General features: G+C 36.7%; 1 protein-coding gene across 2 annotated transcripts in view; it reads left to right on the top strand.

The window, feature by feature from the left end:
* Dph5 (diphthine methyl ester synthase) overlaps nucleotides 1-11126 on the top strand; it is an 80636-nt gene extending 69510 nt beyond the window's left edge. For both annotated transcript variants that reach the window (XM_090384118.1, XM_090384119.1), the window contains exon 8: nucleotides 10873-11126. In XM_090384118.1, the coding sequence (XP_090240244.1) occupies nucleotides 10873-11093 (221 nt within the window). In that variant the 3' untranslated portion in view covers nucleotides 11094-11126. The remainder of the gene's footprint in view (nucleotides 1-10872) is intronic.
* Nucleotides 11127-27599: the final 16473 nt, after the last annotated feature.

A 27599-nucleotide genomic window follows, 5' to 3' on the forward strand; every position in this document is an offset into this window, starting at 1 on the left:
GCTGTGTGTCCTGTCCAAGTCCATTTCTGTTTAGTTTTGATAAGAATGTCCTTTACTTGTGTTTGCTGCCTAATCCATGTGTTTCTCTTCTTATCTAGCAGTCTGATTCCTAATTAGTTTGTTCCTCTCTTTGCTGTGTAGTTTTTAGCTTCTCTTCCATTCTTTTGGTGAGTGCCCAAGTTTCACTTCCATAAGTCATGGTGGGGAGTATACATTGGTTCATTATTTTACATTTCAGACAAATTGGGATATTGCTTCTCAGTATGTTACTATATTTCCTGAATGCTATCCATCCGAAATTTATTCTTCTCTTGATTTCTAGCCATTTATCATTATTACAGCTAATGACTTGTCCCAGATAAGTATGAGTCCACCTTGTCAATTACTGCTCCTTAAATGATTATATCCTTTTCTGTGGCATACTTGTTCATCATTACTTTTGTTTTAGCCATATTCATCTTTAGTCCGAAATCCTTACTAACTCTGCATAACTGATAAAGATTTTCCTCTAATTCTTTGGGACCATGGCTTATAATCAAAATGTCATTTGCAAATCGTAAATGGTTTAGGTACTCTCCATTCACATTGACTTCTTCCTGCAACCAGTCTAATCTCCTGAAAGCTTCCTCAAGGGCAGCAGTAAACAACTTTGGAGATATTGTGTCTCCTTGTTGGACTCTTTTCTCAATTTTAAATTTGCTACTGTCTTTGTCAAGTCTAATAAAGGAGGTAGCGTTCTCATATATTTTCTTCATAATCATAATGTATGGGGGTATCTATGCCTTGCCTTTCCAATGCTCAAAACATTGCCTTATGCTGTATGGAGTCAAATGCCTTTTCATAATCCACAAATGCTAGGCATAATGGTGTTTTTTATTCATTTACTTTCTCCATTAGCTGCAATATTACGTGAAGGTGATTCGTAGTTGAAAATCCTGTCCTAAAGTCAACTTATTTTTTATTTTTTTTTTTTTATGTAAACCCCAAACATGAGAGGTATTAGAACCTATAGTACTTAGTACCGTGCTTGGGTTGGAGGTTGAGAAGACGAAAGAAGATATTTGTTGACATTGGACTTGAACTTCTGTAGACTGTAATTTTCAGGAAATACATATGAAGGAAGGTTGTTCCAGAAAACGGCAGTTGAATGAATAAACGAGGAAGATGAAAAGTTGGTTCTGTGAGTTTGAAGTTCGATAGTAAATGGATGTTGGCTGGTGATGGCACATGTTCGGACTGTTTTGAAAGAGAGAGAGAGCAGGAATTTTAGAAGCCAATTCAGAAGAACAGTGCACATGGAAATATCTGTAGAAGAGGCATGCAGTAGAAACAGTACGTCTATGAGACAGCGTGTGGAGAGACTCTGTTAGAGATGAATCATTAATTAACCTAAGTGCCCTCTTCCGAACAGAAGCAAGAAGCCTGAGAGAGGTTTTGGGGGCACCACCCCAGATGTGGGAACAATATTCCATGGTAGGGCAGATTTTCAATTTGTACAGAGTGAACAGCTGTTTCGAAGAACAGTAACGCCGAGAGCGAAAGAGAAAACCAAGTTTTTTAGATGCAGAGAAAGCAATATTTGTAATGTGCTTGTGCCAAAAGAGATTAGAAGTCAGGGTAATCCCCAAAAGAGTATATCATTTCGCCTAGAAATTGGAGTGTCACCAAAGATAAGCATAGGAGCAGAAGAATCCTTTTTGCGAGATATGACAAGACTGAGTTTTAGAAGGATTGAAATCAACTAAGTTGTCTGTGCCCCACTGAAGAATTACCTAGAGAAAGGCATTTAAGGAATTGGCAGCAGATTTTTGAGACGTTGAAGCTGATTGAGCAGGGCAAGGTTTCTCAAAATGGAAAGTGGAATGCAATGTGCTATCATCGGCAAAACTATGGATAGGTTTTCCAATCAATAGAAGAAGGTCATTAATATACAAGAGGAAAAGAGTGGGGGAAAGAACTGAACCTTGGGGGACACCGTCATTAGTGGAGAAGTTAGAAGAAAGAGAGCCATCTACCATCGCCCTCAGTGAGTGATCAGAGAGAAAACAGTTGGCAAACCATAAGATGGAAGTTTGTTTAGAAGACCTTTGTGCCAAACATGATCAAAAGCCTTTGGATTTCAAGAGCAACTGCTTGCGTTTCACCGAACTTTTCCATTGAATTAGTCCATAAATTTTGAGACGTTGAAGCTGATTGAGCAGGGCAAGGTTTCTCAAAATGGAAAGTGGAATGCAATGTGCTATTGGTAACATAAGACAGAATATCACCAGTGAATCGACACTGACGACATAAATTGGTAACATAAGACAGAATATCACCAGTGAATCGACACTGACGGAATCCATACTGGCGATCGTTGGTCAGACGGAAGGTTTCTAGATAGTTTAAGAGTTGGCGGTTAATTGATTTCTCCATTACTTTAGAAAGAGTAGAAGTAATTGCAATGGGACGATAATTGGATGGGAGGGATTTGTCACCCTTTTTAGGAACTGGCTGGATATGAGCAAATTTCCAAACAGAAGGAAAAACATCTTTGGAATAAAAAAGTGAAAAAAGGTGGCAAAGAAAAGGAGTAAGTTCAGGAGCACGGGTTTTGAGAACAAGTGGAGAAATACCATCGGAACCTGGAGCTTTCTTAGCATTGAGATTCATCAAAATCCTTTTGACGGAAGACCACAGGAGCATGTTGGGAATGGTGGGAGGTATTTTACCAAGATCATTAATACATGAGTTGGAAGAAAAATGGGATGCTAGCAGGTCAGCTTTATCCTTGGCTGAAGTGACAACAGAACCATCTGGTTTGGACAGAGGTGGGAGCAGAGATGGGCAAAAGTTGCGGCCAATAGCTTTGGCAAGAGACCAGAATGCTCGGCCACCATTAGGGCAAGAAGCAAGTTTTCTACTCAGCCTGTTCAAACTCTAGTTTGGACTGATTAATAACTGCTTTACAGTTGTTGCGAGCTTTGGTGTAGGCAGAAAATGAAACTGAAGAATTAGAAACAAGCCAATTACAATATGCAACGTTCTTCTCTTAAACAGCCTTAGCACATTTATTGGAAAACCAAGGTTTAGATAAAGGACGAGATTTTAAAGTGGAGTGTTGGATAAAGGATTCCATTCCTGCAAGAATAATTTCACTGACACGATCTGAGCAAACGTTGACATCAGAAGTTTTGAAACAGTAATCCAACCAAGGAAAAGAAAAAAAGAAATCTCGCAGGTCATCCCACTTTGCATTCTTGTAATTCCAAACAATACGAGGTTGGGAATAGCCATGAGATAAAGGCTCCATTGGAGAAGAGACAATCACTAAGTTGTGATCTGAGTTGCCTAAAGGACCTCTCATTTCGACCGTGTACTTAGAAGGGTTGTTTGTGAGAAAAAGATCAAACGTGTTGGCTGTATGGTTAGGATTGTCTGATATTCTTGTAGGTAAATGAACAATCTGTGCAAGGTCATTAGTAATTGCATAAGCCCTCAGCATCTTGACAAGCTGGGTCAGTGTGACTAGAAAACGGAAGCCAGCTGGAGTTGTGAACATTAAAATTACCAAAGAAAATTACCTCACTGTTAGGAAAGTTGGACTGGAGAAAGTCAAGTTTCAAAGAGAGGAAGTCGAAGAGCTCCAAATGATTAGTGGAGTTGGGAGAACGGTAGAGACAACAGATGAATTTGACACAATGAGGTAGAGAGATTTTAAGCCAGAGAAGATCGAAAAGAGGAGATTCCAAATTACCAAGTCTCTGACATGGAATATCGGAACAGACATATGCACAAGTACCACCTTTGAGGCAAAAAAGAATCATACAGCGAATAATTTGGGCAACTGAGGTGAGCAGTAGTTGAATCAACCGATAACTGAGATTCTGTTTCTGTATTACTGTTCGTGACTGCTGATTTAAGTCCTTTGTTTTCCCTTAATATGTCCTACTTTTCTTGTGTTAAATCTTCTTATGTCCTCTGAGTCTCTTTCTAATGGCTTTGCATAGCTCAGTATACTCAGTTTTATCCTTGTGAATGTTTATTTTGTTCTTCATTTGTCATCTTCGGTTCATCATGATAAGTGTTTCTTTTCTTCTCTGGATTTCTTTTTAGCTATAGGTTTTTCGGGCTTTTTCACTTTCACAAAGTTTTTGTATTCCTCATTGATATCTTGATCCTGGAAGGTCTGCAGAAGTTCAGACTTCTTCTTAAGTTCCTATACATACTGCTTTTTCTCCTCTTCTGTTATCTCAAAGACATTCGTATTATTTACTCGAGTCAGTTTTTTTTTTTTTCCCCCTTTCTTTTCTTGCACCTATATCAAGTGTGCATCTTACAGTAACATTATTCACAATATATCTTCAGTTAGTGAGGATGAAGTCAATTTCATTAGTTATTAATCCATTTGGGCTCTTCCGTGTCCACTTTCTGTTCACCCTTTTCTTGAAAGAAGTGTTCAATGCTGACATTCCTCGAGATTGTGCAAATTCCACAAGCCTTTCGCCTCTTTCACCAATTCCAAAATTTCCTATAGTTTCCCTTTCTGTACTGTTTTGTCTATTTCCAACCTTAGCATTGAAGTCCCCCATAATAATGGCGTAGTGAGTTTTCTGTTCATCTAGAAGTCTCTCAATTTCGGTGTACGTTTCTTTATCTGCTTCGTCATCATGGCTCGATGTTGGTGCATAAGTCATTATAACCTTTAGTTTGAAATTCTTAGAAATCCTGAGAAGTAGTCTTGACACCCTTGCTGATGTACTTTTGAATTCCAAAATATTATTTTTTATATCTTTTTGGACTAGAAAGCCAACCCCACCTTCGTTCTTTTAGCTATTTGCATTGGTGTACAGCAGATTTCCAGATTTCATCTGCTGTATTGGGTGGCTAATTTTAATATGGAAAAGGTGTCTTCAGACTGTACAAAGTATGTGTTTACTTCCTAATTTGCATATTGTGCAGGCAGAAAAACCTAGAATAGCTCAACAGCAAAAAAGTGCTCCCTCTACCTGAGACTGATTTAAGTCCTGTTTGCAGAGGCTTAATCAATTTCTCCAGTCACAGACAGTAATCAAACCGAAGCCTCTCCAAGCAATTGAAAGGCAGTGGTGTATTATGCCTACTAAATTGCCATCGACAATTAACTCTAAATAAGTTTATTTCAGGCATCAAATAAATTTTATATAAGTCCATGATATCTGATAGTGTCCATTATATATAAAATCTTTATTGTTGTAAAATAAATACACATTTACAAATTTACATAGTCCTTATAATGTCACAGCTGAGCATTGTTATAGATGCACAAAACAATAATTTGTAATTATAGCCATGAAAGAAAACAGCTAACAGATTGCACACATTGGAAAGGAAACAGATAGCCAATTCATACAAACAGCAAATTTTTGCTGCACTCAAAGTACTCAGGAGAAGATAACCACTGATACCAGAATTAATTTTTAAAAAAAAAGTCTCGGGTCTCTTCTGCCCTAGAGAGAGTAAAGAGAGAACAGTCAAGATGGTGAGTCTCTAACCTTAGTCATAGAAATAAACCACAGGCAAAATTCCAAATAATAATAAAATGATCATTGCCAAACAACAAATTAATAATTTGAAACACTTATAAATATTTAATAGGGTATAATATAGTTAGGGAAGGATGTTAATAATCTTAATAGGGTATGGTTAAGTTGTAAATCAAAGTAGAATAAGATTCAATATGCTAGAGAGAGGCTTTATAATTTGCTCCATTTCAAGCCTCAATGCTTGATGAAGGTTTGGAGGATCAAGAATAACTTCACAGGGTGAAGACAAAATCAGCAACACATAAATAAATAATGGAATAAAATATTTTATTAAAGTGGATTTACAGTTAAAATCATACATTTAAATAGCTACAAGGCATGAAGTGTTTTATTTCTAATAAAGGAAATGTGGAAAGAAAAGTAAATTTACAATCCAAGACAATCCCTACAAATTTTTATTTTTGATTAGGGAGCAAAATAGAATCATTTAAACTAAGAAAATGAGGTTTGCTGCAAAGAACAAGAAAACAAATTGTGAATTTTGCTAATTGCAAAAACTTTTCAGCATAAGTAACAGCATGAAGTAATTCAGAATAGATAATCTAGGAAAAGTGATTAAAGTTACTAATGATAGCTATTGAAAAGGTAAAAACATTTAGTATATGAACAGAAATGCTTACGAATAGAATAAAAATCAGTGAAAAAGAAGTGCAAATAGGAATCCTCCATGGAGGATACCAAAACTATTGACAGATAAAAGTAAGTATTTTCACCTGCAAAGATTGTTTCATTAATGGATAAATTCTTAAATGATAAGGGGTTAAAAGTCAAATCGATCTGAATGCACCAGTTAAACCATGCAAAAACTAAATTCATGATCCCATACACTAGAATATTGGAGATGAGTCAGAACACAGTTGATCTATTCTTTAGCACATAATGGGTAGCATCAGGGAGATCACCAAGGATATGAAAAGTAAGTATATTTAATGACTTCTCAAAAACTTTTAACAAAGCAGAACTAATCACAATTACCCATTAGTCTTTCACACCAGCAGCTGCCTGATAGTCTTCACAACTGGAACAATTTGGAGGCATGTATTGTTAGTTAATTGCAATGTGAAAAGTGCATTGGCAATATAATAAATTGTGATGACAGTTGGGAACTTGATCTAAATTGCTGATAGCATTCAAAGACAATTTATTAATTATATTAATTAGATCATATTTCTGGATAATGAAATTTGAAAGAGAAACAGCTGAAATATTATCAGGCAGAGTGTCATTTGCATGTCCAGAATTTTGTGCATTGAATACAGTGGACCTCAAATCTAGAATTTTTTGACTATTTCTCTAAGTAGTAACCATACAAGGGCAAAGGAGAAATAGGCTGATCAGACTTAAATAAAGCTCATACAAACTTATGTATTATATTCTAATAATAATTTCCAGACACCAATTTCTTTCTGTTTTGCATACTGTTTCCTAGACTTTTTATTGTTACTACATATTTGCAACATTTATAATCATTCCTTTTGTGAGACATTCAGTACCAGTTCACAGTGCAGTATTTTATTATACAGTATAAATACTGTATTATGTATTTAATTTTTAAGACAATTCAATTGCTGAAATGATATAGCACCATTTATACCTCATATTAAAAATATTGGACAGTAGCTACACCCATACTGGAGTTAGCATTTGAATCCATGACATTTATTTCTGTTACCTATCTGGCAGTATGTATTGGTTAACATTTTAGCTTAATTTTAAAAATTTTAAAATTTAAAAATTTTAAAAAATTTTTTCAGAGCTTAAAAATTTTTAAGCTCTGACCCTTAAAAATTTTTAAGGGTCAGAGCTACTGTGTTATCTAATAAAAATAACAAATTATCCCTGAATACTTAGGCAATATGCATAACCTTCAAAAAAACTGAAATTTCAAAAATCCAGGAAGTGCTTATCCCTGTGGATGCTGGATTTATGAGGGTTCCCCAAAAGGTGCATAGCAGGGTGAGGTTTTTGGTAATAATAAAAACCTATATTTCTTACAATGTTGGTATTCATCAACATTTCTAGAAAATGAATGTTTTCTTTTACAGTTATTAAAATCCACAAAATGTGCAGTTGTATCAGATTTGGCTTTATGAAAGCTAAGCCTGGCAGACAAAAACCTGGCATATTGTGATAATAACTAAGAAACCCAACTTACTATACAGATAATCAGGTTAGGTTACATTAAAATATTCTGAAGAGAGAGATCTGGAGAGTAACTTCAAGGAGTAAAATCACATATAAAAGCAATTGATTGACTGATAAATCATATCAAAGTTTGCTGACAGAGCCAGAGAACAATTAAGTTGTGTAAGTAAATAAGGAAAACATTTTCATCTGATGTAGTCAATAGCTTGATAATGAATAACAAAACAGCAATAAAACGTCTCCCACTAATTTAATTGCAGTACAGTGACTTGTTACGTAGTGCCGAGATCAACATTTTCAAAAATGATCAAGTATATTGCTTGTAATATTTGTGTTATAGGCATTTATCCGGAGTCTAGTCATCATTCAGTACAGTGTTAGGCATCATCCATAATGGACAGTTTACTCAAACATTGTATCATAATTAATGCAACACAGTTACATTTTCCAAGAGTTAATAATGGCAGATAAGAATGAAAAAGCAACAATGTCTGGACGCAGTACGAAGACTACAAAGATAAGAAAAAGACTGAATTTGAAAATTAAATTAGACATTTTGAAGCGAATCGATTCCATTCAACAACAAGTGGATGTGTGCAATAATTTAGGACTGGCAGGTTTAACTGTAAGAAAATTTATAAAAAATAAAGAAATAATTTTAGTAGAGGGAATGACAGTCATTCCACTGCAAGCAACTAAACTGGCTATTATGATTGAAATGGAGAGACCTAAATAATTTTATTGAAGATAATATCCAATGCAGAATTCCATCAAGTTAAATATTATTAAAGTAAAAGCGATTAGCCGATATGATGATCTGAAGAAAGCTCACCTAAAAAACACTTTGAACCATTTAAAGCTAGTAATGGCTGGTTCAAAAGATTTAAAATCCAGAGAGAAGCTAACTAGTCTTTATCAAGTGCAGGTCAAGAAGGAGCCGAAACTTTCAAAAAAGAATTTGTTAAAATTATTGAAATACTTCTCAACAAGTTTTTAACATAGATTAAACAGGACTTTTTTAGAAACGAATGCTTAAAAGAAGTTTCATGTCGAAAGAGGAAAGAAACATGCCAAGCTTCAAAGCGGTGAAGGATCGGTTGGCTTTATTGTTGGGTGGTAATGTTGCGGTGGGGGGGGATAAATTAAAACCCCTTTTAGTTTCCCAAGAAGAGGGCCAAACTACAACTCAAAATTGACCAAAAATACGAAAACTCGACAGCCTAGGGCCATAGGATAATAAATTTATGATTTTAATTAGCATTTTAAGTTTAATACATAATGTAGTTACTTATCACATATTATATATGTATGTAATGCAGAATATTTTATATGTGCAAATTCTTGAATATTAAATATTTTGACCTACATTAGTGCATCTTTTCACTACCAATTATTGATTAGGAAATATCCTATGGCATAGGCTGCAACTCACAAATACAGTACATATGTTACCTTATGGGAATACTGCGCTCGCTTAGTGCTTAATTCACTTAGCGCTCTGTTTTTCCGGAACGAATTATCAAAATATGGCAATGCTGTGTTTGGAGGTTTTTGAATACTTTATGCCAGAGATAAGTTGACTGCTTCAACATTTATGTTAATTCTGAATTACTTTCTCTAGTGAATATCTCTTCAATATTATTCATTTTTATGTGGCTATATTGTGAAAGTACACGATACTTGTCATAATCGTTGGAACTGCATTTCTCAATATCATCACAGTTTATAGAAGGAAATTTTTTGTACATAATTTTTCACAACCATTTTGTGTCTGAAGAATTGTCTCTAGTGAGAGTTTACTTAAGAAAATGGCATGTTGTTTTAATCCAAGTTGTGTTATTTATTTTCCACTTGACAAAGTTTTATTTAGCACTTGTAGTGTTTTATGCTATACTGTAAGCTGTAGCATATGAGAGTTAGTCAAGTTTCCTGATGTGCTTTAGTCAACATATATTGTTTTCCCATATTGTTAGTGGTGGCAATATTAAGAGTTCTCTTTGCATATTCTAGTGCTGTTTTTATATATATGACATCACAGATTATGCAAGGAATTTTCTTTTAACATTTTTTCTGCTGCCTTTTCTGATGACTTTTTTGACCCAAGGTTGAAAACCATGATTAAGTCTGTTTGGATTGGAAAATGTATAAGCATTTTTGGGCTTTCTTCTCACTACGACTGAATTAATCAGCCTCTGGTGAAGGTTGCTTGACAAAAAAATTTTTTTTTTCTGTCAAATTATAAGAAAAGGTTCTAAAAGCAGGGTGATTCCCCTCCAAATGGATTAAAAATCCAGTGCTGCATATTTTCATTAGAAAGCAGTGAATATGTTAACAGCAGTTTCATACTGTCACTATTTTATGTGCCTGAAAAATTGTCTTATTGGAAATTGACCTTCTAAAATGATGGGTTGTCTTGCCAAAGTCATGTATATATTTTCTCTTGACAATGTTTTTTTCAGTGTACTGGTACTGCCTCAGTTGTGTTATATACAGCTTACAAGGGAGATTAGAATTTCCCCGATGTGCTTTAGGACTTTTTTGTAAATCCTATGTGCTTGTTAATACATTACATTCAGAGGGTTGTATTTGTGGGATAGCCTGAAGGTTGATTCTGTTGTTGAGCATTGGGAAGTGAATTTAGGTGTTTTGAAAAGTGAATCTTAAGTGTTTTGAAAAGTTACTCCATGCACTTTTTGGGGCTTTCTAGCTTTGGATGAATGTTCACATTTCTTCTGTCTTCCATTGGTATGCAATGTTTCCATCACATGATTGAGTCTTCCACTCTTTCTGGCAAATGAATATGCCCGCTGTTTGATAACCTGCTATCACACCACCTGTTAAGGAATCTAGGTCCTTTGGTCATCCCATTCTGTTCCATCTACGTATCACTTAAAAGTGATATATACCTTTTATATACCACTGCCATATAGCTGTCGTGTGACCTCTGAAATTAAACCATTACTTTCATAGAGAACAGCAAAACTTCCTAATACATATTAATATATCTTCTATGTCAATGTAATTTTTGTATATTAATTTTTGAAAAGTCTGGTAAACAAAAAAAATCTAGACTACTGGTTAGAGATCTTCCAAATGTTTATTATGTTTAAAGTTTGAATTTCTTGTCACTTAAATTTACCCTAATTTTTTTCTTATATTTCAGCCTGTTCTGAGCTTTCTATTTGTGTTGGACTTGCCAGAGTTGGTACAGATAAACAGAAGATTGTTGCAGGAACCCTAGAGCAAATGCTAACTATTGATTTTGGTGATCCACTTCATTCTCTTATTATTGTAGGGCAACTGCATCCGCTTGAGATTGATATGCTGAAACTATTTGTTACAGATGAAAAGTTGTTTGAATATATTTCAGCATATACATCTTAACTACTACATTCATTATTTCAGATAATACAAATGACTGTCAACCAAAATAAATTGTTTTATTTATGATTCATTTTATCTGTATAGGTTTATCCATACTATGATGGTTTCTTTCATATGGATAAATATACCCATTTTTCAATAAAAAACTTACCAAAATCACTCGAGCAATCTTTTGAGAAAATAAAATTGTATGTTCAACCTGTGTAATCTTCATCAAAAGGCATGCTACCAGCTTTTCTATAATAATTTATATAAAATTTTTTCATCCTAAAAATGACACTGACTCTTATAAATGGCACGTACTGACAATTATATTTCAAGATTCTGTAAACATCAGCAAGAACACATTTCAAAACAATTTCTGCTAGCAGCAAAACTAATGACAGTATCACCATTTATTAATACAGTTGACTAGTTGCCAAATAACAAATTTTCAATAATATTTAAAATAAAAAAAAAAAAAAAACATGATTTTGAATGTTAATTTTTTAGTAAGTGCCATTTCTGAATTCAGAACCGTTCCCTAAAATTTATCCACTAAAATTTTTTAAATTATATTTAAAGATGCTGTAAACATCACCACTAGAAAACAGCAGTCCAAAAATTTGAGATTAGGTGCATTTGTTTGTTATAAAATGTTTCCTAAGTAATTATAAAGTAATATTTGAAGCATAAACACTGACATTAGATAATTTCTGATTACTTTATACTTCCAGTTGGATTCACAAAAGTGCATTAAAATTTCAGTTGCTCTTCACCTCCATCTTCTAAATTATAATCTTTATTCTACCCACTGCATTCACTATGCACCATTCTTCATATGTGACCATTTGTTATCTTAAATGCAACTTTGCATAAGTTTCAAATGCATGATGGGTAACATTAGATACAGTAACAACCTATAATTCTATAGACTGCAGTATAGTTTCGGGCTAAAGCCTCAGGTTATGTAAATAGTTTAACTAATGTACAAGTTAGTGCATTTGCATCATTTCTGTACATAGCCAACTACATAAGTAGTTATAAATTGGCATCATTAAGTATATCTGTACCTGCCCACCCACTGATGAGGAGCCAATAAGCTCCGAAACGGTGCTGTATATGGGTGATGGCATCTGCTGAGAATAAGTAACAATAGTCTTCTCCTATGGCGAAGCGTTACTTATTCGAGGTAGTGCAATATCATGGCAACTCGTTGTGAAGGTATTCACAATATGAGGTATACTTAATGATGCCAATTTATAGGCAACTACTTATGTAGTTGCCTATAATTCTATTTAAAAAGTCCACTAGCATAATGTTTTCTATCACTGAAAATTTTTTCTTACTTGGCCAGCATATTATTCCATTAGTATTCTATTCCAAGAGGTTTGATCTCTGTGAAAGTTTAGTGGTTTTCTTCTTGTTTGTTATAAAGGTTTGGATTGCAATCCTGTCAATTAGAAAAATTTTCTAAAAGTCTCAAGGCAATAATAATATATGCACAAAAACAAAATATAATAATAATAACTGGGGGGCTTCATTCCTTGCTTGCTGCGCTCGCTTCTTTTGATAAAATAAAATAAAATACTTACAGAAGCTTTCGCCACTGTGTGTGTCTCTTTCTTAGCTATAAATACGTTACATATGGAAATCAAGAATGGTACCGCATGGTCATGTTAGATAAACAAAGAGCGTGCACGAGGTTTATCTAGAATGAATACACTTAAACAGAAGCTTGTTTTACCACAGTAAAACAAGCTTCTGTTACGTATTTTAGTATTTGTTGCATATTACGACATAACTCGCATCCTCTTCTCCCATTGGTGAATAAATATCACTAGGAAGGAAATTATTTTAATGTATAGAAATATAATAAAAAAATTTTACATGATTCCCATTACAACCAGAGGAATCAACCTAACTGCAACTATGACAAAATTAAAGAGATTCATACAAATAACATATATTCAATTAAAATTGAGAATAGTAGTTAATATACAACAGTATTAAATTTAGATGTCGCTAAGGGGTCAAGATTAATTGCCTCAATAGTTACAAATATGTTGTAAGATACAAAAGAAGATTTGTGTTTGCTGACTCTGTAGGTAAATTCCTTGGACCACAAGTCAAAAGGCGCCTCCGTAGCCAGGTGGGAAGGAGCAGCAGTGCGTAGCACACGCTTCTTGATTAGACCGGGGTTCGAGCCCGTCACCACCAAATATGGGGGATGCGGAAAGGTCAGGGAATGACCACCGCATATCCCGGAGCAATATGGCCTTAGTTGCTAATGCTCCTAAAAACCAAAAACAACAATCACCACCACAAGTCAAAATCAATATCAAACTTGTTCAGTGATTTATGATACTGTTGAGAAAGTGCCACTTGAATGAAGAGAATTTCTGCAGGTTTGAGCAGACCACTAGAGGACTTCTGAGAGCTCTGCTTGGGATCTGCAAGCCCAGGATCTCCGAGATTTTGAAAAAGTCAAAAACTTTGGATTAGAGATCAAGTTCCATTGTGATTTTCCATTCATATGCTAAGTGCTAAACAGGGATGTAGAGGAGGTTGATGCACAGCAGTGATTTGGAGGTTGTATAAGGCAGCTGGGCCCAATTGTTGGCTCTATTTAGGGCCCAGAATTCTAGACCCCAAAGTCTCTTCATGCTAGATTTGGGAGTGGTGTACCAGATTTCCATGCCATACCGCCATACCCCAGGAGATCTGATATAATAGAGGATGAATTTGCTGATGGCCTCTTTTTTTGTGAAATCTACAAAGGTCAAGTTTCATGCTCCAGGAAACTCATAGCACTTTTGAGCATAGTTGCTGAATCCATTCTTTGTAGGTCAAATTTTTATCCATTGCCACACCTAAGAATTTGACTGAATAAGAATGTGCGCTGAAATAGAGATCCATAGAAAGGATTCTGGATTGAAGTCTGCTTGTCCTTAAGGAAAGAAAATGGCATATTTCAATTTTGCAGGACTCAGCTGGAGCCCAAAGAAGTTGGCATATTTGTAGAAAGAAGAGAGATACTTATAGAGGAGAGCAAAGTGCGATAGGACATCTGCAGCAGCTGTTGTGGTAGTGGAGATCAGGAGATAACAGACAATATCACCTCTGCAGTAGTGGGTATGTTGAGGTCATTGTGAGAGGATGCTTCGAGAGTGGGGTTCGAGCCCGTCACCACCAAATACGGAGGATGTGGAAAGGTCAGGGAATGACCACCGCATATCTCGGAGCAATATGGCCTTAGTTGCTAATGCTCCTAAAAACCAAACAAATAACTAACTAACTAACTAACTCTCTAAGCATTTGAGAAATGAGGAAACTGAAATCAGCAGCTGTAGGGTTTTGCACCTTTGGAACTGGGATGACTGTAATTTAGCCAAACACCTAGAATTATTCCATTTTGAAGGATTCTGTTGTATAGCTCTATCAGTTCTTTGCTGATGAGATAAAGCGATCTTTAAACAAAAAAGTGGAAATGAAGCTTGTTTTCTATTGGGAATAGGGCATTGATGGCCTTAATTAGCTGCTCTTCACAAATTCTGATACCATTCAGCTAGGTCCAAGGATGGGACTGGATTGTCTGGATGCGAAAAGCTGATCAGGAGTGCTGTCCACGGGAGAGTCTTTTCTGCATGAAGGAGTTTATGGCCTGCTTCTTGGATTCCTGGAAGTTGCTTCTAGCATGACATGGCTGAAGGCAACCTCTTGAACTTAGCATGGTTTTGCTTCTTCTTGAATTGGTGCATAAGGGCACCACTCCACTGTGGCTTTGAGTGCAGGCAGATAATATAAACTGGACATTACCACAGAGGTTGTATCCAAGCAGAGAAGTTAACAATGCACTAATCTGTGACAGGTAGAGGAAGTACATAGCACACTAAAAAGCAGTTGCTACTGACGAGGTAGTAGCCCATTATGGCTTCTAAATCACCATCTGGTACACCACCAATTTAATAATAGGGAACTGTTGACAAATTAAGACCACCTCCTTTCTTCTCTTTCCTGTTAGCAAGAAATGATTGATAAACAAGGTTAGAGCTGAGGGGCAAGATATCCACGTTTTTGCAGAGCCAGGTTTCAATGAGTAAATAATAGTTGTATGCTGCACCTAGGAGCATATCGATCAGAGCACTGAGCTTATTCTTCAGAGGTGGATGTTCTGCATGCATCATCTCCCAGGCCATTGCAAACTTACTAGATGATGACCTGTATAATTGTGAACACATTGTACATAATGACCTGTTTAGTTGTGGAATAAATGATATAATCTTATACTTTGAGCTCAAGTTCAGTTACAGATATCAATGTTGACAAGAAATGATTCATTTTTCATATCAGTTCAGCAGTATTTGCATATGAAAATGTGGAGTGCACTGTATGGCATGTGGTCTCCATAAAGCAACTAAACAACAAGGTAGGAATCAAAAAGACGATGATTATCATCTTGATGAATATTGAATTTGGAACTTCAGAAGCTGGCCAGTAGGAACCATAATTCAAGGTACCATTCTTTGGGAAACCAGACATGACTGCCACTATCGATAATCCTGCACTGAAGATTGCAGGCTACCAAGGGACTGTCAGCTGACTCAACTTCCAAGATGTCCTTCGGTCAGAGCCTTGCTCCTCACCCAGAATAGATGACAGCCAGAAACGACAGCAGTGTGGAGGGGGGGGGAGAATTCCAGCCCATTTTGGTGCTCAGAATACATTCTCAAATTAAATGATCCACTTTTCTGTCCATGGAAGACAAAACATCCCAAAAGGCTCAACCTGGGCCACTCACGTGATTACACTGCAGTTTTCCAAGGAATGGAGAAGGAGGGTATCAGTATCTCAGCATCCTTGGAAAATATGCAGATGTGCTCCAGCAGCAGCTAATAAAAATAATATGTATACTGCCATATAGCCAAAACCAAAAATGACAATTCCAGTTTCTCATGAAAGGGATCATATTTATATGCTAGATAAACACTTTTTCCTCCAGCATGAAACGTCTACATATACCCTCCAGCCAATTCCTAAAACCCTTCTGTAACTGAACTTTGCCCAGTCTCATCTGTCCCCTGCATTCTTGAGGAGCTAGAGAAAACATTACTTCCTGTCATCTCATCTGAGATATTCCAGCAGCAATCGTCTCCATTTCATTTCTGTTCTGGGCATCTCGATTCTGACAAATCTCTCAACAAAACTAATACTATTATACATAGCATTTGAGGAAAAATCAGAACGATCTGTTACTTCTGTCAATATTCAGTATGCATTTCACTCTGTCTGCATATCCACAATGATACACCTGGAGAAATACTCCTTAATTCATGGAGGCCTATTATGGGTGATGAAGACAATCCTGTGACCAAATGATGTTGCTAAGAATGCCTAATCACCAATTCCAGAATAATAACTGTGGGCTATCTCAAGGAGTGTCCTCTCTCTCTCTAACTCTGTTCATTGCCATGCTAGGTGGCAATGAACCCTTCGTGGTGGTCAGTTGGATGTAATCACATATGCAGATGATTTAAAGACTCTCACCAGAAATTTCTCTATTGATGACCCAGTGAGGATAAATATTGTCATCAAAAATCAGACACTTGTAGAATATCTAGTCCTGTTTAACCTATTTATAAACTCAATAAAACCAGCCGAAATCTTATTTTCATAGAAGTGCAACCCATTCAAAATCCATCAGCTGTTGGGGATTCATTAATACCTACAGTCCTCTCTCAAAATGACCTTGGAATTCAGTTTTACTCAAAACTCCTGTTTCATCAGCATGTTGATCAACTGTTTGATAAAGTGGCATATCTGTGGTGCATACAAAAAAACTAACTACTTTATATTCATTTCCTGTGCCAGCATGTAAATATATTACCACAGCCATATATCCTACATTACTCTACAGGGCCGAAAGATGGGTTCCAGCTGCTCACTTAGGAGAGCATCTACAACACTGTCCTCACTGTAACCTGTTATGAATTTTGTAATCATCCACTAAGGAGCCAGAATACTGGCTCCTTAAGTGAATGCTTACAAAATTTTGCCTATCCTCAATCCCTTGGCATTTGTAGGATACTTGACTGATATATGAGAGATGATAGTAGATCTATTCTGAACCAGACTTTTGGGATACTTGTTCCTGAAGAATTCCCTTTTCCAGTCAACACAAGTTGGTGCCTTCCCTGATATAATCAAGTTCACTTGGGAATGCAATCCAAGCCCCGGACTCTGATTTCAAGATTTGCAAGGAATAAAAATTATTACTGCAAGGTTTTACATCCACATATCCTCCCAATTACATACCTCTGCAAGATTCCAGATTAGTTGGATCAGTGGATCTACCTTGTGGTTAGGCTCCTTCATTTAGTGAAACTGTGGATTGTCTGTATGTACTGTGTATCAAACTAAATTTGAATTCTTACCAGTTGCACCCACATTATTAAAATCACGGATTGCTGGATCTCTTCTGAAACAAAATAAATTCACAAGAAATATGGGAAGAGAGCAACAATCATTTGCAAGGAATGACTATAATAAAATATCAAGTTTTTACAAATGACAGCACCCTTGAATTATAAGATAATTCCAAGTATTTGCTTTAAATATATCTTAACTGTTCACAAGTGACTGAAAAGAGACTCACAAACAATATGGATCTGAAATGCATTGATATAAGTGAGCATAATAGTTGAAAAGTGAAATTTCATAAATAAAATATAAGCCATTCTTAAAAAAAAAAAAAAAGTTAACTAAACTAATCAAAGGATAGGTTCTGAAAATTTACAAGTTGGCACAAGATGGCTTATATCTGCTACAGAAGCCTGTAGCAGATATAAGCTAGTCTGTAATCAGGTCACAAAGGAGGTTCGGCAGGCAAAGGCGGATTACGAGAAATCTTTGGCAAAAGATGCTAAGAAAAACAGCAAGGATTTCTTTACTTATATAAACTCTAAAAAGAAGGGGATGAATATGATTGGTCCACTTGACATCGATGGTTCGACTGTTGATGATCCTGCACAGATAGCAAACAAACTGAATGAGTATTTTGCATCTACATTCACACGTGAGGAATTATTACAGTTTGAAAATGGAAGAAGGTTATCAAATTGTAGCAGTGTGCTTAATGATTTTGTAATAACTGAGAGCAAAGTGGAGGAGAAATTGTTGAAGTTAAACATAAGAAAGGCACCTGGGGTGGATGAGATCTATCCAGTTATATTAAAGGAGGCGGCAAAGCAACTAAGCAAACCCTTAGCCATAATTATGAGAGCATCCTTGGATTCAGGGGAGGTTCCCACGGACTGGAGATGTGCAAATGTATCCCCAATTCACAAAGGAGGTTCGAAGGGTGACACGAGTAATTACAGACCAGTTAGTTTAACTTCTGTTCCGGGTAAAATAATGGAGTCACTGGTTAAAGATGCATTGCAGGATCATCTAGACAAGACTGCAGCAATAATTCAGACACAGCATGGGTTTGTTAAGGGAAAGTCTTGTCTGACAAATTTGATTGGTTATTATGATGTGGTCACAAAGGAACTGGATGCAAAAAATAATTTTGATATCATATACTTGGATTTCAGGAAAGCTTTTGACACTGTTGCGCATGGAAGACTACTGTACAAATTGGAGCAGAATGGTATTAAGGGTAAGTTGCTACAATGGATAAAAGGATGGTTAAGTGGGAGAAGACAGAGGGTGGTAATCAATGGGTGCTGCTCTTCGTGGACTAATGTTATTAGTGGAGTCCCACAGGGTTCGGTGTTGGGTCCACTGTTGTTTTGTATATTTATCAATGATATTGATGAAGGTATATCAGGCTTAATGTCGACGTTTGCAGATGACACGAAGGTTGGCAGGGTTGTTAATGACAGTAATGGCAGTGTGCTACTGCAACAGGATCTAGATAATTTGGGCAGATGGGCTAAGAAGTGGCAACTGAAGTTTAACCTTGACAAATGCAAAGTACTGCATATGGGTAGAAGTAACCCCAGAGAAACGTACCAACTGTGTGGTACTACACTTAAGGTGGTAGAAAATGAAAAAGACCTGGGAGTAATTGTGCAGTCAGATATGAAGTTTTCTGAGCAATGTAGACAGGCTGCTAGGGCAGGTCATGGGGTTTTGTCAATGATATATAGGAATTTTGCTAGCAGGGAAAAGGAGGTGATTGTCCCTCTGTATAAGGCAATGGTCAGGCCACGCCTTGAGTACTGCGTACAGGTCTGGAGGCCTCATTTTAGGAAGGATGTAGATTTGCTTGAGCGTGTACAGAGAAGAGCAACACGATTGGTGAGGGGAATGAAGGGATCCTCTTTCCAAGAGAGGCTTAAGTTCTGCAAATTGCAGTGGCTGGAGACTAGGCACCTGCGCGGTGATCTGATTGAGGTCTATAAGGCCTTGAATGGGTTGAGCACGCTGAATTCTGATGGGATCCTCCCACTTGTTCAGAATACGAACCTACGAGGACATAAGTTCAAATTAAGAAAGGATAGATGTAGAATAGATGTGCGGAAATTTGCCTTTAGCCAGCGGGTGGTTAATTGCTGGAACAAACTTCCATCTGTCGTTGTGGAAGTTGATAGGTTAAATAAATTTAAGGAGGAACTGGACAGGCATTTGGAGGGTATGGTGTGATTTTTTTTTTTTTTTTTTTTTTGGCTGATGCTGCATAAGCTCCTACACTTGCTTTCTTGCATCAAGTGCCACTACTACTACTACTACTACTACATGTTTCTCACAAGTAAGGTTCTACTAAGGTGGCCACCATCTCAAAATTAGTGCCCTTCTAAATGTGTTTAAAGCAAATAGAAGTAGATCTGACAATATAAATGGACCTTAAATAATATATTGAAAAGTACAAAAACATTTAAATAGCTTTGAAATCATTTGAATTGTTTTCTTCCATGCAGAAAATAATAAAGGCTTGTTGCACATTAAAGATTTGATCTGGGCCTCCAAATTCTTTAAGTTTAAATGGCATCCACATTCAATCAAGTTCCAAACATTTTAGGTTGGCCCTCATCAAAAATTAATCACTCCTGCAATTTTTACAATGTTACATTGAAGGAAATGCTGGAAATGCGCAGCTTAAAAATGATTCAGTATGGAAAGTTTTTTCCTTGTACTCTCTTGGATATATGGAAAGCTTTTGCCTTGTACTCTCTTGGATTACAAGGCAAAATATTTCTTTTATAATTTATATCCTTTTGGATATAAATTATAAAAGAAATATTCCTCCACAGCCATTAAATAATTCCTTTTGGATGAAGCCAAATGATCTCTGTGGTTGCCGTCATATTTTAATGCTTAAATGTTATTTCATAAACACTGTAATTCTGAGAAAATCAAAGGATTTACAATATATATAGTCAGAGAAAAAACAATGTAGGGAGCATACTTGTTTTTTCAGAGTAAGAATAAACATCATTAAGATGATCATCAGTAAACATTTACTTTACTTGGAAAACTAAATCGGTACTTTTAATTTCAATCCACACTATTCTAATTTTCCACTTCTCCTCTCCGAATATCGTTATGTTGAACGTGTTCTCAGACATTAGCATCCGCAAAGGTGGGAAAACAAAACTTGGCTATGTCATTTTTCAGCATGGAGCAAAGTAATGAAGATTACTAAGTAAGGTAAACATGTGAATAACTATAACAATGTGCAATTATATATAAAGAAAATATATGTAAGTGCTTAATTTACTAAATCATACCTTTACTGAAAAAAAGATAGATCCTATACTAATAAGTTTCTTTTTAAAAGAAAATTAATATCAGCTATAATTAACATATACATACTTTAGAGACAAATTTTGTTACTTCCTTTTTGACAAATTGGAAGTTAAAGGTCTTTATGACAAAATAAATTATTTTTTGTGAGCTTATTTTTTTTTTTAGTATAAATGGATATATAAAAGTAATAATAGGTAGACAAAAATTGTAAATAACTGGAGATCCATTGACAAACAAAGTAGAGGAAAGCCAAGAAAGATGGTCTATCCTAACCCAACAAGCAAGCACACTTAATAGGAAAAGAAGGAAGACTTTTTTTCTGTATTAATTATATATATATATAACAATTAATACAGAACAATTAATTAATTTAAAAAAAAAAAAAATATATATATATATATTTTTTTTTTTTTTAATATCATTTTGCTTCCATTTTAAGCTAATTTTTATACTTTCTTATACTGTTACATTCCTGGCTGCAGCCATGATGGGATTGTATAACCTTTTGATTACTGGTATTAATAAAAGATCATCAACATTGAGCCACACTTCTTGAATTTGTGCAGTGAGTGAAGAAACAGTGGTAGTGGACTGAGGTGGAGGCCTGTGAACATCTCATCAAATCCCAAATGTGTTGGTTGATGACAAATCTAGTGATTGTGCAAGCCATGAAAACGTGTCCACATCACATAGGCACTGTCAGGAATGAGATTTGTATGTGAGCAAGCATTATCCTGCTGTAAAATAGTGTTTGGGATGGTGCATATAAGAGCAGAAACAGTTGTATTAAATGGTTTAAACATTATGTATTGCTGTCAATGTGCCATCAGTAACAATCACAGGTGATCAGTTATTATAACACCCATGATTCTGCGTGCTTGGCTGGTATGCCACTCCCTGATATACAGACTTGACTCTGTTGCCGGCATGTCTCCAGACTTCCATATAGCCATAACTGTACCCCAAACATAAATAGTCCCCATGCAGTGATACAGGGGACTATTCTTGTCCCCTGTATCACTGCATTTATACAATGAAGGAATGGCATTAGAAGCAACAATGCAGCCCCACTTCCTGCGGTCTTATCATGCTATTCAACATGCACAGAAATCTGGCAGGTTTAGACTGATTTGTTTTCTCACAGTGCTCAACAGATCCATCAGTCCTCTGACATTCTTCTGATGCCACCAAAGCCCTGAGAATGTTTTTCTTTCCTGTACCTTCATTTTTTACAATGAGTGCTATCCTTTACCCATTGTTGCTGATGCCGAGTCCAAACAGCTCTGTCAAGCTGTTTGGACCTTACAAGGCCCAAACAGCTTGACAGAGTTAGCCTGCTAACATTTACACACATTTTTTGTAACATCTACATTATAGAATCTATAAAATTCTTATGCTGTAGTGGTAAGAGACGAGTTATTGGTTGTGCTGCTGTGTCAATCAGCTTGACATTTCATTTATACTCGCATGCAAATTTTCATCTAAATTCTTCCATTCTTTCTGAGTGGGACAGTTTCAATGATGAGGAGTTAATAAGGTTAACAAACTGAAATAAGTTATTATGCATTAAAAAAAAAAAAAAAACATAAGACAAAGTAAAAAATGCTTCATTTGATGAATTGCTTGTGTACTCTTCACTGTAATGTTAACCAGTTAGTAATCTCTTTTTTTTTTTTTTAAACCAGTTTTTTTGTTTAGCTATTTTGCACCCTAAAACTATAGTGTCCAACTGGCAATATCTTTAAAGAGAAGGTTTTTGTTTCAACTTTGCCATTATACAAGAGTGCTTCAAGGTTGACCTGGAATTTTATTTTTTGCAAAAAAATACATAGATACTAGAATCATCAACATCATTACTCTTTTCAAGATATTTTACACTGCCCTCTTAGGCAAACCACTGATGCTGGTAATACAGAAAGAAGTAGGCTGGCTATATAACCAATTCAGGACACAGTGCTTGAGCCCATAATGTGTTTTCAAATTTCTGCTCTTCCTGGTGCATCTCCATTTGCCCAGAGAAGTGATAATCACTCGAGCATAAATCTATCCTTTAAGGAAGGTGACCATGAATCAAATGGTTAGATATTGAAGAATACAGCAGTGTCCACTATTGTTAAATTGTAAGAGTGATTAATTTTTGATGGTGGCCAACCTAAAATGCTTGGAACTTGATTGAATGTGGATGCCTTTTAAACTTAAAGAATTAGGAGGCCAAGATCAAACTTTTAATGTGCAACAAGCCTTTATTATTTTCTGCATGGAAGAAAAACTATTCAAATGATTTCAAAACGAATTTCACAAATAATTGCCTCTACATGTCCAACACATGCACACTTGCAATGCAGTATCATCACTGTAATTTGTCTATTTATTGCACACTTTGAGTGTACCCACATTGCTGCAGAATGTTTTCTTGGAAATTGCTCTATGCATATCACTAAGCTGCTATAATACTATACAGTAACTGTTACACAAGATAGTAAGAAATTAACAAGAATCAACCCTTCAGAATCTCAAAAGACACTTGCCATGATATTGTCAGCCAAAGGCTGTCTTGAATTTTTTGTGTGGTAGGTTCCTTATGAATGTTCACAGCATGTAAGCAAGCAACTTCTTTATGTCCTTTGGAAAACTAGTTGCAACAATCATATACACTTGCACTTCTGATAGAGTCTCCTTTCCCATATTGTGCACCACTTAATACGCAGAAAATTTCAACTAGTGTCACTTTCTCTTTTAACAAATTGAATGATACTGTGCTGTTTGGAGTGACAGAGTTGGATACTGCCCTGCACTGTTTATAAGTAAGTTTCTAAGGGTCCTGAGCTGGATATCATCATTCTTCTCTTTTTTGGTGATTCCTTTCTACCGCTCTCTCTCTCTCTCTCTCTCTCTCTCTCTCTCTCTCAGGGTAATTCAGAAATTTTTTTTTGGCTGGTCCAGCATGAGCCTTAGGGTTCCTTGCACCATGTGGCTAATAATAATGTACAAGTATGGAAGGCATGCCTATGTGTGTCAGGGACAAAGCAATGTCCCCACCATCTACCATGAAGAGTGTTTTGTCATTCTGGTGCACACACACACCCACGTTATGTATAAAAAAAAAAATCCAGGTTTATAACCTGTCAATCTTGTTAGGTTAATCAGAAGCTCTGATAAGTATAGTTAAGTTTGTGTTATTTTTTGAACACACAGATATCCTATTTTTTTCAATTACAGACCTACCAAATTTAATGATATGCTTAAAAGTCAATATTAGATGGTTATGCATGGGTGGGTTTAGCATAAGTAAATAAACAAATGTATTTAAAAAGTATTATCATATGTTTTCACAGGCATGTTTGCATTTGATTTTTCTAATAAAGGTTTAAGTTTTAATGTCTTAATTTCAGTGCCTGTTTTTCATAAAGTAGCAGAATTAATAAAATGGAGTTTAACACACCGTTCTTGTCATTAATTGAGTAGTTTCTTTTGCATTGTTAAAAATAACTTAGGTTAGTTTAAATATGCAAGCAGTTTATTTATTAAAGAGAACTGATTTCTGAAAGATTAGACCACTTGGAATTTGTTGAACAATATGACTAACCGTAGTTAATAACATAGTTGGCATGCATAGTATGAGGGGTGATAATTTAATTCATGGACTGGTGCAAGATTTTATGTTTACCATGTGAACTTTCCATAACTGATGCTGTAGGTGCTCTCCATGATCACTACAGAGCAGACTGTATGTGCATGCCAGTACTTCTCAAGCTAGTTATGCCAAAGAGAGTTTTTCTAGCTGCATGTCACCAATGATTATTTTGAGGCAAGTCATTTTGAGGGCTTAAATGCATCGGAAATAGTTCAGGAGATGAATGTTTGGTCACACCAGAATATGAGGCCATATTCCCCAGCAATCAATCGCAATACAGAGAAAAGGTGCCTTCTTGCTCACCTGCAGCAGGCCTGGCAGGACAGATGGATGATATCCACTAATGGAGCAATTACAAAGAAATTCATCCCTGAAGTAACATTTGCATTCCCAAAAGCCCCAAGCTAATTTTCCCCCGGCCTGTACATAACGTATCTCCTTACAGGCCATGGGTCGATACAAGAAAAATTATCATCTCTGGGCATCACAGATGATCCACACTGCCACTGTTGGCACTGACAAATCTTGGCACCTTATAATGTATGACTGTCCTGACTATGAAAACTTGAGATCCTTACTGATCACAAAGATTACTAATTTTCCAAAGGATCAAGAACATACACTAATTCATACCCATGATATAAGTACTTCACCACTTTTGCACAGGATATCTTCAACAGAGAAGAACATTAAGGAGCCATTAAACCACCAAGACCAATAACTTGAGACAGATTCTGGGCACTTCTCTCCAGTAGCATCAACAGCCAACCTCAATGAAGATAAATTGAACTGAAATTCACTTCCTTCATCCAAGTTCCATCAGGCTGATATCTGCAACTGAATTTGCAGGCAAGATCAACTGGGACCTGACTCTAAATGCAAGACTCCAAACCCAGACATTGGAGACAACAGCAGCTTCTCTGCCACAAGCCACATTGGCAATCAAACCGAGCACTCTAGCCTGGTTTCTTTAACTCTCCCGCCTTGCCATCCCCTTCTTCCACCTAGTGAGGCAAGGGCCTGCCTCACTGACTTTCTCGGGGTCGCCTTCTCTATCATTCCCATACCTCTGTCTTTCCCCCTAGCCTTCAGTCTCTCCCCCACTCTGTCTAACTCGCAGTGTACACCCACACAATTTATCAATTAATGACGTCCAAATTTCAACCACGCTTGGCCATTTATATTCTAGCGTTAATCCCCCCCCCCCTTTTTTCCATATAGGCCCTCTACTGAGTACCTGACCTGCCTCCCCAGGACCAAGTGCAGTAGCAGTGGGTCCCAATGGCTAAATGGTCAGAAGAACAACGGTACACAACACTACACATCCTTCCACTCCCCCACACACTTTAAATCTCTGGCCTTCACAGAGTTCTGTGCTACACAGAGTATACAATGCAGAGATGGCGGAACCCCTGGTGCCGTCAGACAACTAACCCACTTTACGCTGGTGAAATCATTTAGCATTAGCATTAGTAGAGGCATTTGATGCAAGAAAGCAAGCTTATGCAGCATCAGCCAAAAAATAAATAAATAAATAAATAAAAAATAACCACTTCCACTTCATCCCTCTGTTCGTTCGAAATACCTGTCAAGCTGAGCCTTCAACTTATTTAGGCTATCAGCTTCCACGATAAGGGATGGAAGTCTGTTCCACCAACCAACCACCCGCTGGCTAAAGGCAAATTTCCTCACGTCTATCCTACATCTGTCTTTCCCCAATTTGAACTTATGCCCTCTCAGGTGATTATTCTGAGCAAGAGGAAGAATCCCTTCAGCATTGAGCATGCTCAAACCATTCAAGGCTTTATACACCTCTATCAGATTACCTCGCTGGTGCCTAGTCTCCAGACACTGTAATTTGCAAAACTTAAGCCTTTCTTCGTAAGAGCACCCCTTTGTTCCATTCACTAATCTTGTTGCCCTTTTCTGTACTCGTTCCAACAGCTCTACATCCTTCTTGAAATGAGGCCTCCAGAACTGTATACAGTACTCTAGGTGTGGCTTGACCATTGCCTTACACAAGGGAATAATCACCTCCTTATCCCTGCTAGAAAAATTCCTATACATCATTGACAATACACCATGAGCTACTCTTGCAGCCCGTCTGCACTGCTCAGAGAACTTCATATCTGCCTGCACAACCACCCCCCAGGTCCCTTTCATTCTCTACCACTGTCAGTGTAGTACCACAGAGTTGATACGTTGCTCTGGGGTTGCTGTTTCCCATATGTAGTACTTTACATTTGTCAATGTTAAACTTGATTTGCCACCTCTCAGCCCATCTGCTCAACTTTTCTAGATCCTGTTTCAGCAGTGTACTGTCATTAGTGTCATTAACAACCCTGCCAATCTTCGTATCATCTGCAAACTTGGACATTAAGCCTGATATACCATCATCAATATCATTTATAAATACAGAAAACAACAATGGACCCAACACTGAACCCTGAGGGACTCCACTAATAACATTAGTCCATGAAGAGCAGTGTCTATTGATTACCACTCTGTCTTCTCCCGCTCAACCATCCGTTTATCCATAGCAGCAATTTGCCTCCAATGCCACACTGCTCCAATTTGTGCAGCAGTGTGCAACAGTATCAAAGGCTTTTCTAAGATCCAAATATATGATATCAAAGTTATTCTTTGCATCCAGTTCCTCTGTGACTGCATCTTTTTTTTTTTATTTATTTATTTATTTTTTTTTTTTTTGATTTGGTAGTTGGCGCATCGGCTTCTGTGGCCATATTGCACCTCCCAAGGTTTTTTACAGTACTTTGATCCAAGCCCGAGGCGGGAATCGAACCCGCGACCTTTGGGTTGCCGAGCAGGTACTTTACCCACTCGGCTAGCCCGGTCGGCGTGACTGCATCATAGTATCCAATCAAATTAGTCAGACAAGACTTCCCCTTAACAAACCCATGCTGTGTCCAAGCTATAACTGAAGTCTTGTCTAGATGATCCTGCAATGCTTCTTTAACCAGTGCCTCTATTAATTTCCCTGGAACAGAAGTTAAACTAACAGGTCTGTAATTACCTGTGTCTCCCTTTGATCCTCCCTTGTGGATTGGGGTCACATTTGCACATCTCCAGTTCATGGGTACCTCCCCTGAGTCCAGGGAAGCTCTCATAATTATGGCTAA

This window comes from Mastigoproctus giganteus, chromosome 10 (assembly GCF_048544385.1).
Source record: "Mastigoproctus giganteus isolate SK-2022 chromosome 10, ASM4854438v1, whole genome shotgun sequence".
NCBI classification, from domain to species: Eukaryota; Metazoa; Arthropoda; class Arachnida; order Uropygi; family Thelyphonidae; genus Mastigoproctus; species Mastigoproctus giganteus.